The 13,059-nt window shown below is 53.3% G+C and overlaps 5 protein-coding genes across 5 annotated transcripts; 1 reads left to right on the forward strand and 4 right to left on the reverse strand.

Annotated features, from left to right (window-relative positions):
• Positions 1 to 2,096: 2,096 nt before the first annotated feature.
• TRIVIDRAFT_28781 (uncharacterized protein) lies at positions 2,097 to 2,727 on the reverse strand (the record flags this gene model as incomplete). Its single annotated transcript, XM_014101511.1, has 2 exons — positions 2,097 to 2,422; positions 2,577 to 2,727. The coding sequence occupies 2 exons, from the start codon at positions 2,725 to 2,727 to the stop codon at positions 2,097 to 2,099; spliced, it is 477 nt and encodes a 158-aa protein (XP_013956986.1).
• Positions 2,728 to 3,136: 409 nt separating this feature from the next.
• Positions 3,137 to 3,860, forward strand: TRIVIDRAFT_150464 (uncharacterized protein; the record flags this gene model as incomplete). The annotated part of the gene is made up of 2 exons (XM_014101512.1): positions 3,137 to 3,481; positions 3,588 to 3,860. The coding sequence occupies 2 exons, from the start codon at positions 3,137 to 3,139 to the stop codon at positions 3,858 to 3,860; spliced, it is 618 nt and encodes a 205-aa protein (XP_013956987.1).
• Positions 3,861 to 4,226: 366 nt separating this feature from the next.
• TRIVIDRAFT_209259 (uncharacterized protein) lies at positions 4,227 to 8,379 on the reverse strand (the record flags this gene model as incomplete). Its single annotated transcript, XM_014101513.1, has 2 exons — positions 4,227 to 5,171; positions 5,245 to 8,379. 2 exons carry the CDS (start codon positions 8,377 to 8,379, stop codon positions 4,491 to 4,493), a joined length of 3,816 nt encoding a protein of 1,271 aa, XP_013956988.1.
• Positions 8,380 to 8,851: 472 nt separating this feature from the next.
• On the reverse strand, positions 8,852 to 10,585 carry TRIVIDRAFT_230681 (uncharacterized protein; the record flags this gene model as incomplete). Its single annotated transcript, XM_014101514.1, has 2 exons — positions 8,852 to 9,887; positions 10,066 to 10,585. 2 exons carry the CDS (start codon positions 10,453 to 10,455, stop codon positions 9,129 to 9,131), a joined length of 1,149 nt encoding a protein of 382 aa, XP_013956989.1.
• A 492-nt stretch (positions 10,586 to 11,077) lies between these two features.
• Positions 11,078 to 12,828, reverse strand: TRIVIDRAFT_71164 (uncharacterized protein; the record flags this gene model as incomplete). The annotated part of the gene is made up of 3 exons (XM_014101515.1): positions 11,078 to 11,953; positions 12,017 to 12,373; positions 12,486 to 12,828. 3 exons carry the CDS (start codon positions 12,687 to 12,689, stop codon positions 11,378 to 11,380), a joined length of 1,137 nt encoding a protein of 378 aa, XP_013956990.1.
• Positions 12,829 to 13,059: the final 231 nt, after the last annotated feature.

Here is a 13,059-nt window from a genome sequence, read left to right on the forward strand (position 1 = left end):
GTTTCCTGCAATGGCGCCCAAGTGGGCAGACTGCAGCCCTCGGCTTCTGGCCTCATCCCATGCATGCATATGTTGATTCTGCCAGCCCAGTGCGTATACGAGTACGACCATGACCATGCTTCCAAACTCCAAGCATGTGCGTGCCCTCACGCATGTGTGTACTGTACAGTATGCGGGGAAGTTGAATGTCCGTGTCCTGCATCCTATCCCACTCCCAAAACGCTCGCGCGTGGAGAATACATGCAAAGCAGACCAATGATGGGACAAAAGAGGAACAAGAGGGAGTATCCAATGGGTACATGTAGTTCCAAGGCCTCTCACCGCAACTATTGTATCAACATCAACTTGATAACGCCTAACTCGCCGCCACCACCACCACCAAACTGTGCAGCGACATGAGCATTGCGAGGTCAGACTTCCCAGTGGCTACTCGTACGAGTCTCTCTGCACATGCCCGAGCGTATGGCGGGGCCAGGTGCCTTGCCCTGCCTGTGCGTCTCTCTGTCTGCATGCGGTGGAGATTCGGAAAGCTGCAGGAAGACGTCGATGCTTGCGAGCGAGAAGCAAGAGACTGGGCTTTGTTGGGCGTTCCCACGTCCGGTTTGCATCCATGTCGGTGAGTGTTGATCGACCATACAGCTAAACCAACAGCCTCGAGCATCTAGACCCTTTTCACATGCAAGAATCGTCTCCTCCAACAGCTCAATTGTGGGGGGACTTGCGCACTGGACCCAAGGCGAGCCATGTATAGCTTGCCACGTTGGACAGCGCCGTGAAGATGGTGCGCCTGCACGGCAGTAGAGTTCTTTGGGACGGGATCTGCCTGTATTGGGTGCCCATTTGAAAAGTACGCTGCACTCCGTAGATGCATCAGGAACAGGTTTGAGAAGTGATGGCAAGGGTATATGCACGGCCAAATGATACAACTGAGCCCAACAGAATCCCAAGAGGATGCAGCAAGGTGCCCTGGCTGTCTGTTATCTGCAGACCGCTTGTTCCGTTGCATGGAGCTTGGCTTCCATCATATTCCACTTGCAGAGCTGATTGCCGCTCGGTAGATGTAGACCGGGCACTTGAGCACGACAAGGTTTTGAAGCCTTGTCTTGTGATGAGATGGGTATAGTCCATTGTCATAAAGTACATACTGTATCATTGTCTCATGAGATAGGTATGGTCCATTCTCATAACAAAGTACATACTGTAAATAGTATCAATCAGCTACTATAGTTGATGGGTATCTGGCCATGGTGTTTCGAGACAAGTTTGGTTCCTAATCCATCCATCCATCTATTTCCACCGGAACTTTATTATTAGAGTTGTGCTATATCAGAACTCAACTTATAAAAAAACGACGCCACAGTATTGAGTTTTGTCGCGACGCGTACGGCGCGGCTAGGTGCTGCACGCGTGTAAGTTGCATGTAACGCATCATTTTTGACCCCAAGGGCTGAGATATGGTGTGGGCTTTGATGAAACCGAGAAGAAACCCTTTGTGATGTACTATTACTAAAGACTCTAGGGTATACTATGTCAGGTACATATCATGAGTTCTATATGTTCTGAGGCTGAAGCGTTGTTACAGTAGTATACGTACATTCTCGAACCTTAGATATCAACAGTACCTGTACTCAGCGAGCAATTGTAATTACACAATTGCATTACTTGACTACAAAAGATAGTATAACTATTTGTGTATCTTGTATCTCATACCAATCCACCATCACGTTGCTATCGATCCAATATCCATTCATTCCGGCCATGACCCAAACCATCGACCTACCCTGCACGAGACGCCAAAAAGTATAATCGAAATAGAACCACTATCTGAAACACACCCCAGAAGCCCGTGTCGAGACATTGGAAATTTGCCGTGGCTCAGATCCAGCCAAGCCAATATCCAGCCAAGCCTCGCCGTGCCACGCGTTGTAATTAAACCGAATATCTTTCTGCCTACCAGGCAGCGCCCACCAACATGCCACACCAAGCTCGGGCTTGTTTCCGCGCCTCGTATTGATAATTGGTTGTGTCGAGTAGCCTATGCGATTATCAATCAGGACACGGTTTCAAAACGACAGCGTCATCTAATAGCTGGTGACTCAGACGACGGGATCTAGATTGCCCGTCCTGCCCTTGACGACGCCTTCAATCTCCCTCGTCACCCATCCGCCGTAGAAATCGCCCGGCTGAGGTTCCACCAGCTCGCCGTCCACGTAACAGTCCCACGGGCCGGCGTAGAAGCTCAGGTACCTGCCGATGGGCTCGAAGCCGGCCGTCGGGCTGTTGTACGACCAGATGCGGTTGGAGACTGTGCCGTCCGGGAGGGCGATGCTGTAGTACGTTGCCGCGCCTTTCCACTCGCACCAGCTGGAGCGGTTTGTAGGCTTAAGGGGCACCTTGATACTGGATGGAGGGAGGTAGTAAGCTAGGAATTGGTTGAAGCTGGTTAGCTTTGCCTGCCATGGATGAACTCGGAAAGATGCCCACAACTGAACGATGGATGCCATCATCGCCATCATCGCCCTCTTCTCATTTTGATTCAACTTTCAATGACTATGGCTCCACACAGAAGGACGCACTTGGCGGGTGATGAGTCTCCAATACCCAAAACGCATCTTTCGTGTCGGCAATCTCGGTGTCCTTGTACATGATGCGGATATGCCGCGAGATCCTCTCCAGCCGCGGTGGCCGAGGAAACGACTGGACGTTTAACTTTGTATTTGCAGCCATTCTGAGGGCCTTGTGAGAGATCATGTGTTCGCAATACAGATATAGATCCAACTCTTTGAAAAGCAACTCTTGCGTTGAAGATATTGATATCAATAGTTGAAGCCGTTGCTGGCTGTTCAACTTACATCGACGCATCATGGATTCGAATGGCTGAGGTGTGGCTGGTGATGTCCCTTCATCAGCCAAAATCTACATCGCTATCTGTGGCGGTGCTTGTCGATTTTCGGTTGCGTCACCCCGCCTTATCCGCCACCTGACTTGGTTCGACATCGCCGAACTTCGCCTTTGAATCCCTAAAAAAAATCATCACCAAATCCTCCATCTCGGCATCTCCCGACCTCCTCATAAACGCCCTCGTAATCCATCCCCAGAACCCCCCGAATCGACTCTCCAGCCTCTTCCCGCAACAATGTCCAACCGCCAACTCGCCCGCGACATGCAAGTCGAGTTCCAGGCCCGCTTCCAAGCGAAGCAGGCCCGGCGCGAGGCCCAAAAGGCCGCCAAGCAGGATCCCATCCTCAAGAAGCAGATCCAGGACCTGCTCAAGAAGGGCGAGACGCAAAAGGCCTACCAAAAGGCAAAGATGCTGCTCTCCAAGCAGGCGCTCGCCGCCCAGATGGACCAGATGGCCGACATGGCCGAGCTCTCGTCGGCGCAGATCCAGGCCAACAACGCCATGAACAGGATGACGCACATGATGGCCTCGTCGTCGCGCACCATGAACCTGGCCCAGAAGAACACCAACCCCGAAAAGGTTTGTTTCGCTGTTCCCCTTGCCATTGACTGCCCTTTCTCTCTCTTTCTCTTTGCGCAACCTCCCCCTTTTATTCAGTTCGTTCGCTAACCGGGTGAATCCACAGACCCTCGTTACCCTGGAACAATTCAAGCAGCAAAACGAAGAATACGCCATGACCAACGGCATCTACCAGGACGCAATCACCCAATCCACCTCGGTCCAAGTCGGCGAAGACGCCGTCCACGAACTCCTCGGCAAGCTCGCCGACGACGCCGGCCTGGAACTCAGCTTCGAGCTCAACAAGGCGACGCCCCAGACTGCCGAGCCGCAGACGGCCGAGCCCACGGCCGAGGAGGAGGACAAGCTGCAGCAGAGGCTGCGTGCTTTGCGTGCTTAGATTTTTTTTTCCCTCTCTTTTTCGGGACATTTCTTTTAGCGGATCCCTCTCTTTTCTTTTGGACCTTTTTTTGTTATACACTACTACGGTCGACATAAAGACGAGTGAATATGTACGGGAAACGAGTTTCTTTTTGATGAACCGGCGGGCTGCAATTTTCCGGTGAATTTCTCCTTTTTTTTTTTTTTGCTGTTTGGACAAGGTTTGGCGTTTTCTTTCTGGGATGGAGGGCTTACTTGCTTTGCTCGGGCCGGGGTTTGATGGGATCGAACTGACTGGATCAAGAACAACATGTTGGAATTTTAGCATTAGAGCTGCCACTTGTGCTCTACTCTGCGATTTCTTGCTTTGCTAAACCTTCAGGGGCCTCTTTGATATTCCATACCCATACATATACAATACATACATATACAATGGGCCTTGTTTTACCACCTATACTTAGTTGTACAATGCCATCATTTTTTGGTTGTCTATATCGTTCCCAGCTCTTCTCCTGTCATAATAGTCATAAACCATTCCTTACCCCGACATGATAAACCCTTACAAATCTAACCTGGAGACCCGTTTTCTCACTCATGTAGAAATGCCCCAAAAAATCGCACATCCATCATCATCATCGCCATCCCCCGCTCACATGTACAGACTCGCCACCGCCGTAATGTCCCTCTTGATCATCTCCTGCGCCTGCTGCATCTTCTGATACAGCTCGGGATCGCCAATGATCCTCGCCGCGTTCTTCACCTCCCTGCACGTCTCGTCCAGCCGCGTAATCGTCCGTACAATGGTACCCTCGAGGACGTCCGTCAGCGCCGTGATGTTCTTGAAGCTCATGCCCCTGGCCCACTCGTACACCACCTCCATGAGGCCGAAGCGGGGCCTCGACACAAAGTCGTTTGAGTCTTCGCTCGACTGAATCACCTGCAGCCGCGTCTGCACGTCGTTGACCTTTTCGGAGATGGCAATGATGGTGTCACGCCCACGCTCGAGGTTGCCCGTCAGGGTTGGTTCCGTGAGTGTCTTCTCTTGAAAGACAAACGAGGACAAGAGGGCGGCAATCTCGGCGGGATCAAAGTCGGCAAGGACGTTGTCGAGGATGAGTTCGGTGAGGACGAGCTCATCACCCGAATGGACTTCGCAGGCGACCTTGCCCTTGAGCTGGATGCGCGATGAATCGTCGATAAAGTCGAGCTCTCTGAGCACTTGGACGCGCTGTTCGTAGTCGGGGAGGAGCTGAAGGTTTTGATCCGAGAGGGATTGCTTCAGCTGGGCAATGTGCTCTGTGATGAGCCACTCGTCGTGGCACATGGCAAACTAATTCATAAACTCAGATTAGTAAAAAACAATCTTTAAAAAGGAATGGTTCTAGGGCATGAGAATGACTTACGTGCTTCAAAAAGGCAGGGCACCGCGTGGCTCCAGAGTTGGCCATCGTTTTTGACAGCTGAAATCTCTTCTCAATCATTTCCTGCAACTGCAAGCTCTTGACCTTGCTCATGTCCATCTCATCCCACCGTTCATCCCAAGACGAGCAAATCTCCTGTATTTTGTCTAGGGCATCATGGCCGGCTTGTCCCCCCTTGAAAATCTCGGGGACAACTCCCTTTATAACCCACCGGGTAAGGCATTCGACATCGCTCAGGGGGACGAACATATTTTTAGTAGTGAGGCGTCTCTTCCCCTGAGGAAGTTTTTGCATGTATTTGCGGAATGCGGGAATAAAGGGCAGCTGGTCTGTTACGTCGCGCCGCTCCCTCAGAGGCTTAATAGCGCAGACATGCAGGATGGGGTCTTCAAAGGAGCCCTTGGGACTCATGCCCTCGGCAAGGAGTATGCCGGCTGTGCGGATGCCTTCCCAGTTGAAGACAATCAACCGATGCGGCGTAAACATCCTTCGGCCGATGGAAATCTTGAGCAGGGCCTTGTACAGATCTGTCGTCAGCCGCTTGTAGTCTTGAGCTGCCTGGTGGCACTCGTCCACCACTCCGTCGCAGATCTTGCAGGCCTCTCTCTTAACCTTTGCAAGATCTGCTTGAGCGAGCTTGACATCCTTTTCGTGCTCTGGTAGGAGCTGCTGCGTTGCATGCTCCGAAAAGCTCCTTTTAATCATCTCCTCAATCTTGAGTGCTTCCACTCTCAGCAGGTTGAGAATCATGTTGTAAGTTAGCCTGAACTGTGACTTGAGTTTGGATGGCTCTCCCAGGATCATGTTGCGCAGCTCGGCAACGGGAGGTGCCTCGTCGCCACCCGGAGGCACGATGATGACGGAGCCGACTTTGTCAAGACCTCGACGGCCAGCTCGGCCAGCCATTTGCGTGTATTCGCCAGGCAGAAGGTTGCGGAACGAATGGCCATCATGCTTGCGGTATCCAGAAAACACCACCGTTCGGGTGGGCAGGTTGAGACCCATGGCGAACGTCTCGGTGGCAAACAGGACCTTGACAAGCGTCCTCGCGAACAGAATCTCCACCAGCTCCTTTACAATGGGCAGCAAACCACCGTGATGTACCGCGATACCTCTGCCTAGGAGCTCCCGCAGCCTGATAATCTGTGGTAGGACTCGGTCCTCGGGTTTCAGACGGGCAATGGACTTTTCAATCACCATGTGGATGGCGCTCTTCTCCGAAGCCGTGCAAAAGTCCTGGTTGCTGAGTGCATCTGCGTTTTCCTCGCATCGCTTCTTAGAGAAGACAAATATGCAAGCCGGCAGCAGCGTGTGTTTCCGTAGATACTGAACCATGTGAACCCATATGTTCTTGTCTTGTGCAGCCGACGACCGTCCGCCGGGGGCTCCGGCACGTCCCATGTGTCCCGGAGCGTGGCTCGCCCGGGGAGGTCCTCCTCGGCCTCTCTGCTGGCCGCCTCCACGACCTCCACGTTGCTGCTGGCCTCCTCTCTGGGGGCCGCCTCGTCCTCCTCCGCCTCGCTGATTTCCCTGAGAGCTGCCTCCCCGGATCGCAACGGTGTTGCTAGCGGCGGCGGGCTTTTCCTTGCTCTGGGTTGCCTTGTGTGCATCTTTCCAACCGCTCTCGAGAAACTTCTTGTCCGAATCCACAATCTTGTGTATGTTCTTCCCGGCCCAAAGGTAGTGCTCCAGGGGCACTGGCCTCTTGGCCGTAGAAATGACGTAAATGTCTCTTTGCTTGGTTCTACCAACCCAGGAGGCAAACTCGTGGGTGTTGGGGACGGTGGCCGACAGCAAAATAAGAGAAATGTGCTCGGGCAGCATAATGATGACTTCCTCCCAAACGACACCGCGCTCATAGTCGTTGACGTAGTGAACCTCATCAAAGATGACAAACTCGACATCGCGAATCAAGTCTGCTCCACGGTACAACATGCTGCGAAGAATCTCCGTGGTCATGATGAGACAGCTGGCCTCCGGGTTGATCTGAACGTCACCCGTCAAGATGCCCACCTCGTCAAACTCCTGTCGAAAGTCGCGGAATTTTTGGTTGCTAAGGGCCTTGATTGGCGATGTGTAGATGGCCTTGGTCATGTGCTTGGCCGCCAGGGCAATGGCATACTCGGCCACGACAGTCTTTCCAGCGGATGTGTGCGCCGCAACAAAGACGGAATCGCCGTTTTCCAGATGGTACACGGCTTCCTTTTGGAACGTGTCCAGCTCAAAGGGCCACTCTCGAGCCATGTCGGGGACGAGCTCTCTGAAATTGGGCATGTCGTGCTTGATGTCGACCATGTGTGCCCATTCACGCCCAGCCTTTTTGGCACTGGATGCTGCAAGAACACCATGAGGTTCAAGAGAGGGAAATTCCACGGGTAGCAGGTCGTCGATATCATCTCCGATTTCCTCATCCTCTGCCGAGTCCCCAGAGACTTCTGCGGGTGAAGACGACTCCTCTTTGATGGTGTCTTTTGCTTCTTCAGGATCCTCCTCGAGCTCTTGCTTGATCGCAGCAGCAGCATCCTCATCCACGCCTGTCTTCTTGCCAAAGTCGATGCCACGGTCCATCCCGGGAGCAATCTGCAGAAGCCCTCCCTCATCTCCCAGCTGAATGACCCTCTCCAGCTTGCTTCCAGCCGCAGCATCATCGACACCAGCCGCTCCGGCGTGAATCTGATCCTCCAAGGCAGCAGTAGCCTCGATACCCTCCAATCCACCAGGCGCAAAAGGAAAGAAGCCGGCAGCTCCTCTGACGAAATCTGCTCTGCTGGCGGGCTTCCGCAAAAGGCTGGTCGAATTCTTTGCCGTGGCACCGCTCATGGGCACAGTCACGTTCTTGTATCCCGTCACGCGGCCCTCGAGTCCGTGGCGCAAGAACCTCGTCAAGGTGCGCGTCTGCGGCGGAGCAATCTTGAACAGGGCCGTGTAGTCAGCCTCAAAGTCCCATCTCTGCTGCAGGCGATCCAGCCATTCGGCAGAGAACTCGGGAGACGGCATGAGCAGCTCATTTTCCAGGCGCTGCTTCAGCTCTTGGGGGTTTTGGAGCCGCCGTTTCCTGGGCCCGGAGCTGGGGATGCCCTCGTCCTGAGAGGCCAGCAGGGCATCGATGCCAGCCATGGCGTAGAGCAGCTGGAGATGCTGTTCGATCTTTTATTTCTTTCTGCTCAAAGAAGATGCGATTCTTCAGACGATGGAATGTGCGATTGCAATGCTGGAATGATTGACAGGTTCGAGATGCTTGTGAAGCTTAGAGGTCAAGTTGCCCCGCCATGGAAATGCGGGTCTGGGCACCTGCAGGCGATTGACGGCAGGCAGAGAACCCTGTTGGGGGCTGGATTGGGCTCTGAATGATGGACGGTTTACTTCAATCTGACTGTAATGAGGAGGGCGAATATCAATGGATTTTTGCACATTCGAATTATTGAAAAACTCAACAGTGTTTAGAACAGGGCATTGGACGAAGCAACGAGAGAAGACACGTATCTTACATAGAGCATAACTCATCGAGACTACAAATACAAATACAAATACAAATACACCATCTCCAGTCTGCAAACGTCATGGCACGGCATCAAAAAGCGCATAGGTTATTACGAGTACAAGTCCATTATTTTTCCTCTCCGTCCGTCTATTGAGAATTTTTTTTGACCAGAGGTCCAACAGAATTGCTAGCCTGATGCGCTTCACCAACTCCCCCCTGAAGTCAAAATCCCCTCCGAGTTCATTCTAGCCCCCCTTGAGATATTATGCCGCCAGCCCGGATAGCCACCCCCCTTCTGTTCTTTCTTTCTTTCTTTGTTTTGTTCTTTTTAAATAAATTTATATCCGTTAGATTGAAAACAAGATTGTTGCTCCGCGCCGGGAGTTTACAATCGCAGCATCTTGGCGGCAAAGTTCTCAATCAGCTGCTCGTTGGGGAAGGACATCTCCTCCAGCTTCTGGGCGTAAGGAGTGGGCACCTCGGCACCAGTGACTCGCTGGGCAGGGCCGTCAAGGTAGTCAAAGGCATACTCCATGGACAGGGCGAGAATCTCAGCACCAACACCGAAAGCAGGGTAGCCAGACTCGACGACAAGCAGACGGTGGGTCTTCTTGATGGACTGGACAATGGACTCAAGGTCCAGGGGCTTGATGGATCGCAGGTTGATGACCTCGGCCTCAACGCCGTAGTTCTTCTTCAGGTTCTCGGCGGCAACGAGGGACTGGCCGACGCATCGGGACATGGTGACAATGGTGAGGTCCTTGCCGGCGCGCTCAACCTTGGCCTTTCCAAAGGGGAGGACGAAGTCGTCCTTCTGGGCGGCCTCGGACATGGGGAAGCTCTGGCCGTACATCAGCTCGTTCTCGAGGACGACGACGGGGTTGGGGTCGCGGATGGCGGCCTTGAGCAGACCCTTGGCGTCCTCGGCGCTCCAGGGGGAGACGACCTTGAGGCCGGGAATGCTGCCGTACCAGGCAGAGTAGTCCTGAGAGTGCTGGGCAGCGACACCGGCAGCGAAGCCGTTGGGGCCACGGAAGGTGATGTTGCAGGGCTGGATACCGCCAGACATGTAGAGGGTCTTGGCGGCCGAGTTGACAACATGGTCAATGGCCTGCATGGCGAAGTTGAAGGTCATGAACTCGCACTATGAGGTGGGAAAGCTTGTCAGTTGATATTGTAGTTTACGAAAGGGAGGAGGACGGGTCAGAAGATGCCATGTCTGGAGAAGCCAAATCCAAATCCAAGACCAAGAACAAGAGCATGGCATCTATACCATATAGCAATGGCATATATGTATATATATATGAATGTATAAAACTCACCACAGGGTGCAGTCCGCTCAGAGCGGCACCAGTAGCCAGGCCGGCAAAGCCCATCTCGGTGATGGGAGTGTCAATGACACGCTTCTCGCCGAACCGGTCCAGCAGTCCCTTTGTGACCTTGTACGCTCCGTTGTACTGGGCAACCTCCTCACCCAGGATGAAGACCTTGGGGTTGGCCTCGAGCTCCTCGGCCAGAGCCTCGTTGAGGGCATCTCGGACAGTGTACTCCTTGACGCCAGCGCCCTCGGCGTACGACCGGCTCTGCGACGATCCGCCAAAGTAGACGGGGCGCGCAATGGCCTGTGAGAAGGACGGCGCATTCGCCTTGATGGATGTGGCAGCTCGTGTCGAGGCAGCCAGACGAGCTGCGGGCCGGAGGAATCGGGACATGGCGGGCTGAGGCTGAGGCTGAGAATTGGCTGGTGGGAAAAAGCACGGGGTGTATCGACACAGAGGACACGAACCGCTCGCAGCTAGCCGTCTGCTGTCTAGACGGGACAGGCGGAATGGAGAGGAGTTGGGGAGAAGGGCTTGGTGTTTTGTGCTTTTGGAGCAGTTTAGTTTAGCTGGCTGCTCCCCCAAAAAGAACCAAGAGGGAATTTCCGGCCCCAAGCAAAAAATTCCCAAGCTCGTCCCAGCCAATGGAGCACCGCCAACTTTTTTTTTCTTGCGAAGCTACAGCTGGGTCTGCCGCTAATGGCCAGGGCCTTACAGCGGGACGTTGGCACTGAACCCGCCTGTAATCTTTGTTGGGGAGGCCAAGAGTGGGTGCTGACTAAGGCCCCTCTCCGCTGCCGGAGGGGATTTGGCCGCGATGGGAGCGAGGCCTCGTCGAATCAGAAGGGCGAATTGGGCTGCGATCGTATCTGCCGGACCTAAGCGATATCACTTAAAGATAACGACGGAGACGTGGGCAAGGCTTATGTATGTAAGATGAGGCAGGCAAAGGCTCACAAAGGCTCCCAAAGGCTCACAGGAACAGGTAGAAGCACAGGTAGACAGCAGACAAGTTGGTGAAATATTCATTTTCATGCAATAAAAAAAGACAAAAACTATGAAAAGATGCAGCATTGTACATCTTTTTGCTGTAGCCATTACATATGCGTACATAAAGGTGCCGATTGTTTCATCAGCAATGCATTGTCATCCCGTTTAAGTAATCATGCTCGACGCCGCGATTTTTTATATATCCTCCCTCTGGGGTCGCTCGTTACTCCACATCAATCAAGGTATCAAAATCCAAGATGGTATCAATTGCTGGTCCCCTTCCAGCATACTCACGAACTCTTTCCTCACCACTCTCTCCCCACGTTTAGTTGGCAGGCTTGCGGCCAACCATCAGGTACATGGGGGTGAAGAGGTGCTCGCGGCCACCGGCAACCAGGCAGTCGGCGGCAAGAGCCAAGCTGTCGGCCGTCTTCTTGGTGCCGGCAGGGGCAAGGCCAATCTTCTCCAGCAGACCGGCCAAGTTGTGGGCAATGGTGCGGCCCCAGGTGGTCATGCGGACAATGGTAAAGATGTCTCCGACGGACTGAATATATCTCAATTCACCAGACAGAGGCCAGTACCAGGGGAGGGGGTCGGGGCGATCAGCCAGATCCTCGTGGCTGAGGAGCTCGAAGCCCGCAGCGCGCATGGCGTCCAGAGCCTCGGACACCTTGCACATGTTGGAGATACCGTCACCCTGCTCGATTCCGAGACGGATCTCGCGGTGGTGCAGGTTGTTGTTGTCGTATTCATCAGTCATAAGCCACTCGTAGACACCAAAGACACCGCCAGGCTTCAGCACACGGAAGATCTGGCTGTAGATGCCCTCGAGGCTGGGGGCGTGGACGGTAGCCTCAATGGCGTAAACAGCATCGAAGGTGTTTTCAGGGAACGACATTTGCTACAGGCGGGGTTCACATTAGTATACTCAAGGCAAGATAAGACAAGACAATGCTAAACATACCATAAAGTCGCCCTTGACAAAGGCCAGTTGCTTGGAAAGGCCCTCCTTCTCGGCATAGTGGGTTGCTCGGTCGATCTGGTAGTCGTTGTTGTTGAGACCAGTGACGTGGCAGCCGGTGAACTTTGCAATCTCACGGGCAGGGCCACCGACACCGCAGCCGACATCGAGGACCTTCATGCCCTCCTTGATGCCAATGGTGTGAGCCAGGTAGTGCTCGTGACGGGCAATTGCCTGGTAAAAGGGCTCGCCGTGGGAGAATCGGCAGAAGTGGAAGGACTGGCCCCATCCGTACTCGTACAGATCCGTCGCCAGGTTGTAGTAGTGCCTTGTCAGAGTGGCATACTCGGCGGTTCGTTTCTGTTGATTGGAAAGCGTTAGAAAGAGAATTGCTTGCTGCTTCATCCAATGGCCCTTTCTTTCGAGGGAGATAAGGAAGTAGAAGAAGAAGGAAAAGGAAGAAAAAACTTACGGCACGCTCCTCGGCCGTCTCGTTCTCGGCAGGCTTGTTGTCCCAGTGCTTAAAGTACTCGTCGACAGCGGCCTTCTTGGCGTCAGTGCCCTTGGAAAACATGGCGGCAATGCCTCCCTTGGCCTTGGCCGAGTTGCCGTGCAGAGCCTTGTTGAAGGCGGCATCTCGCGCCTTGTCCTCCTTCTCGAGAGCTACGGTGGCCATGTTGAATTTGGTGCGGTAGCAGGATGGAATTAAAAAATTAAGAAAATCTCTAGTCGCTGCGCAAAAAGAGGGTCAAAGGAAGGAAGAAGAGAAGAAGCACAACCAAAGATGGGACCGAGAGTTTGGGTTTGCGGAATGAGAGGATGGCGTCTGCCCACGCGAATGAGCGGAGCTGGGACCTTTTTATGTTTCCCTTGGTATGCGTTGTCCTTTGGCATCAAATCAAAATCGCAACAATTCCATGGGACCTGTCCGCTTCTTTACCCCTGACAAAACGGCAACCGCCAATCTGCAATCTCCAATTCTAATTCTGGGCTTGTGATATCGCACTAGAGTCGCAATTTGGCCATTTGGTTGGTTGGATGGAGGG

Source organism: Trichoderma virens (assembly GCF_000170995.1).
Source record: "Trichoderma virens Gv29-8 chromosome Unknown TRIVIscaffold_6, whole genome shotgun sequence".
Lineage (NCBI taxonomy): Eukaryota > Fungi > Ascomycota > Sordariomycetes > Hypocreales > Hypocreaceae > Trichoderma > Trichoderma virens.